The sequence below is a fragment of the Nanorana parkeri genome, unplaced genomic scaffold (genome assembly GCF_000935625.1).
Source record: "Nanorana parkeri isolate BGI_ZX_2015 unplaced genomic scaffold, ASM93562v1 scaffold924, whole genome shotgun sequence".
Taxonomy (NCBI): Eukaryota; Metazoa; Chordata; class Amphibia; order Anura; family Dicroglossidae; genus Nanorana; species Nanorana parkeri.
This window is the reverse complement of record NW_017307192.1, coordinates 661978-665722: the sequence shown is the minus strand read 5'-3', so window position 1 is coordinate 665722 and position 3745 is coordinate 661978. Positions and strand designations below refer to the sequence as shown.

The 3745-nt window shown below is 48.0% G+C and overlaps 1 protein-coding gene across 1 annotated transcript in view; it reads right to left on the bottom strand.

Moving 5' to 3' along the window:
* Positions 1 to 1882: 1882 nt before the first annotated feature.
* SLC18A1 (solute carrier family 18 member A1) overlaps positions 1883 to 3745 on the bottom strand; it is a 44752-nt gene continuing 42889 nt past the window's right edge. Inside the window, exons 14-15 of the mRNA XM_018566205.1 lie at positions 2363 to 2496; positions 1883 to 2283 (exon numbers count right to left, since the gene is read on the bottom strand). Coding sequence (XP_018421707.1) covers positions 2143 to 2283; positions 2363 to 2496 — 275 coding nt within the window. The 3' untranslated portion in view covers positions 1883 to 2142. The remainder of the gene's footprint in view (positions 2284 to 2362; positions 2497 to 3745) is intronic.

Genomic DNA, 3745 nt, shown 5'->3' with positions numbered 1-3745 from the left:
TTTTTTATTTCCCCCCCCCCCCCCCCCCCCCCCCCCCGCTACATCACCAACCTTTGTAAAAATTTTACCAAGCCATCTATGCTCGATCCTGCTCTCTAGCCTCGATCCTGCTCTCTAGCTCCCTCGTCACCTCCTCCCATGCTCACCACCAGGACTTCTCCAGAGACTCCTCCATCTTCCTGAACTGCCTACCCCACATTTGTCTAGCTATCTCCTACTCTGTCTGCCTGTAGGTGATCCTGGAAACCCTTCTCTCCCGTCTCTGGCCAACAACTGAACTTCTACTTTGACCATCAACTCATTTCCCACACAGTTATTACCTTTTTGTATCACTTGTATCTCCCTTTTAGCTTGTACGCTCTTACGAGTAGGGCAGTGGCGTCACAAGGGGGGTTTGGGGGGTGCGGCCCGCACTCGTGTGACACCATTGGAGGGGTGAGACCAAAATGACTGACAGTCATTTTGGTGTCACCCCCTCTAAAAAGTCGGGCACTAGGTCATGGACCAAGAGCCCGACAGTGTCAGGAGAGAGGAGGGGGCCCGGCCGGATTCCTCATCCCGCCGGGTGAACGTCCCCTCCGCTCCCTGCGGCGCCCATCACATAGATGGCCATCGGCAGGCGTCAATTAGATCACCATGCATGCGCGATAATATCATCGCGCACGCGCGTGGTGACGTCACACGCATGCAGTCTTTGCTCCGGGTGACACCCGGCCTCAGGACGCCCCTGGAGTAGGGTCCTCCTAACCTTGTCATGCACTCTATTGCAACTGTATTGTCTCCCTTATTTATTGTAAAGCGCCGCACAAACTGTTGGCGCTATATAAATCATGTATAATATTAATAATTGCCTTGAGCTAATGATTCACTTCTTTTCAGCATGGGTTTTAGGGGAGCTGGACCTTGGAGGCAAGTGTAATTAACACATTAAACTTACCTCCAACTGTTTTTTCCATCAATATTTAATGAAGATCTACTTTAAGGTCCAATTGCTGGGGCAGCAGAATAAAAGTGTAGCATTAAAAATATAGACACCATTATATACTATTACATTTCTTAAGTAGACAGCACAGAAGCTGACTGCAGCCAAATCAAATTCAGTTTCTTTAGGCGCAATCAGTACAAGATAGAAGTGTTGTACAAAACTTCATTCACATGAGAATCACTGCCCAGTTCCTGTGTGGATTTCCTTCAGTGGCTTTAGCAGAGCCAGACACTAAGGGGCTGATTTGTAAAGTTTTCATCCAGAGTATAGCTGGGTGAACGACGTTCACAGCCCATTACTGCCAGTAGATGGAGCCGAGGAGCATAGGTGATTGCTATGTTCCTTGGCTCCATCTAGTGCAGTATTGCATTGCGAGTGTCGTTCACCCAGCTATACGCTGGGCAAATGCTTTATAAATCAGTTACTAAAACACTGTTCCAAATCCCTGTCCCTGTCCTCCACACTGTTGGTGCAAAGTGCTCCCCTTCAAACTAAGGGAGCTGGAACTATTACTCCTACCCTAAAACAACAGCTCATTCATAATGTAGTTATATTTTATTATTATTTTTTTAAATATGCTTTATCTGGCAGCAGACCCGGGACAGTGGGCTTTACAGGGAAGATTCACCAAGTTTGTGTAACGAACAGTTAATCCCTCCCTGCTGGTAGTTGACCTATGGACTAGATATACGGAGTCCATGCGGCATGAAGACTTCCATAACAGACTGTATACTGGTTTTAATTTTAGTGGTTAATTATTATTGTTGCTGCTTTATCTTTTATATAGCGCCATGATCTTCCACAGCACTTCACAACAGGGTAATAATCACATAACATGAGTGGGGACAAAAGGAGCGGAGTCTGCAGAAAATGGCGCCATCATTTACAACTGTCTAGGGTAGCATATTCAACCCTAAATGTATACTGGCTGTCATCAAGGCAGGAGTGGATGGAGATACATTGCAGGCTTCTGTCTTGGTGGTGCCAGGGAGGGAAGGGTCCCTGTGATGGTAGCATTTTAGTCTTGAGAACATGACATGTTGTTCTGAAACCCAATTTGTTTTCCCACAGTGTTGACCAGTGAGGTTTGCTGCTGGAAGAGTAACAGTCTGCAGGTTCCTAAGTGCACTCCATTACCACTCTTGGTGAAGAATTGGTCAATGGGGTATCCTTCTGGTTCTGTTGTGGATAACGCTGTCTTCCTCATCGCTGCTGTGGTCAGAAAGTGGCAGATCTGGAGCACTACTCTGAGTCATGTAAGTCCTTGTCTGCATGGAGCATTCCTGGTTCAGAATAGCCTACAAATGTGAGACAATCTGTTAGAAAGCAGTTGTGTAAATGGGACGCTGTGAAGCTAAACATTTTGACTCCTCTTACCAGTTTTTCTTCTCTAGCTGGTGGGTTGCGTAGAAAGAAGCAGAGAGGTGCATAGAGGATATTCAAAACTCCAACGATGACCATTAACCAGGGAAATCCTATGGCTTTTGCAATGGCTCCTCCACTTGAGGGTCCTAAAAATTGAAAATTGTTCAAAGGTTATGGGAGCCAATAACTGTTGTATCAATTTCTAACATTATATTAGCTTATGAGTTTTTTCATACAAACCTAACAGCCACAGACACTTTGGCATGGTCCAGTTACACTGGAAGCCGCCATACACTGGAAAAGCCACCTGATTGCTTCCACGGGCTGGTAAACATGTGACCCCCACCCGAACCTCTCGTCTTGCTTCCAGGGCTCCGCTGCCTCTCTTGCAGGCCCAGCATCAGTGGCGTAACAATCGCCATAGCGACCCAGGTGGCTGCTATGGGGCCCGGGCACAGGGGGACACGGCCAGGGCATCCCTCTGATGCCGTGTGGACCGCCTGGGTCGCTATGGCATGTAAGGGTGCTGGCTGTCACTGACATAGCTCAGCAGCTGCGTTTCACTCACAGCCGCTGCAGAATGACAGCCAGCAGCTAGGCAGAAGAGGCCAGCGTTCGCAGTGAACGAGGAGGCAACCCCGCCTCCTCTTACATCACTGACCAGCAACCTAAGAGCAGGTGGGGCCAGTGATGTAAGAGGAGGCGTGGCCAAGGGACGGAAGAGCAGGCGGGGCCCGGCGACCACAGAGGCGGACAGCGCTGACAGGTAAGAGGTGTGCAGCCCATCTGAGACCCTGCAGAGCCCACTATAGAGAGTCTATGGTGGGCTCTTCAGGGTCACTCTCAGGTGGGCTGTTTGGTATATCAGGTGGGCTCTGCCAGTGGCATAACTAGCAATCACGGGGCCCATATAAAATTTTGCTATGGGGCCCTGTGATTTCTAGTTACGCCCCTGCCCAGCATCAAGAGTGTCAGTGGGTAAAGGGGAGAGAGACCAGCAAACATGTAATGATGTATAAATGTGCAACTGAAGCCAAAACCTTTTTTTTTTTAAGTTTTGGATAGAGTGGAGAGGGAACACCTAGTCAAGTTTGTATTGCTCTCTATGTGAAACTCACCCTCTCTATTTGTCTTGGTGACCGTTATCAGTGAAAGAGAAAGAAAATCCCAAGCTTTGGGTTGTCGCCTGAACAGGAATAGATGGGAAATCTTCCACTAGTTCTGGTAGCCACCAGGCATGTCCCTCGCTTTGGAGGGATTTCCTCTTACTTCTTGTTGCGACTAGTGGACAGGAAGTGAAGGGAAATCTCCCCAATGGGACACAGATTGCAATAAAAAAAGCTGACGGGGTTATAACCCTCCCTAACTCTATCCATAGCTAAAAAAAAAAAAAAA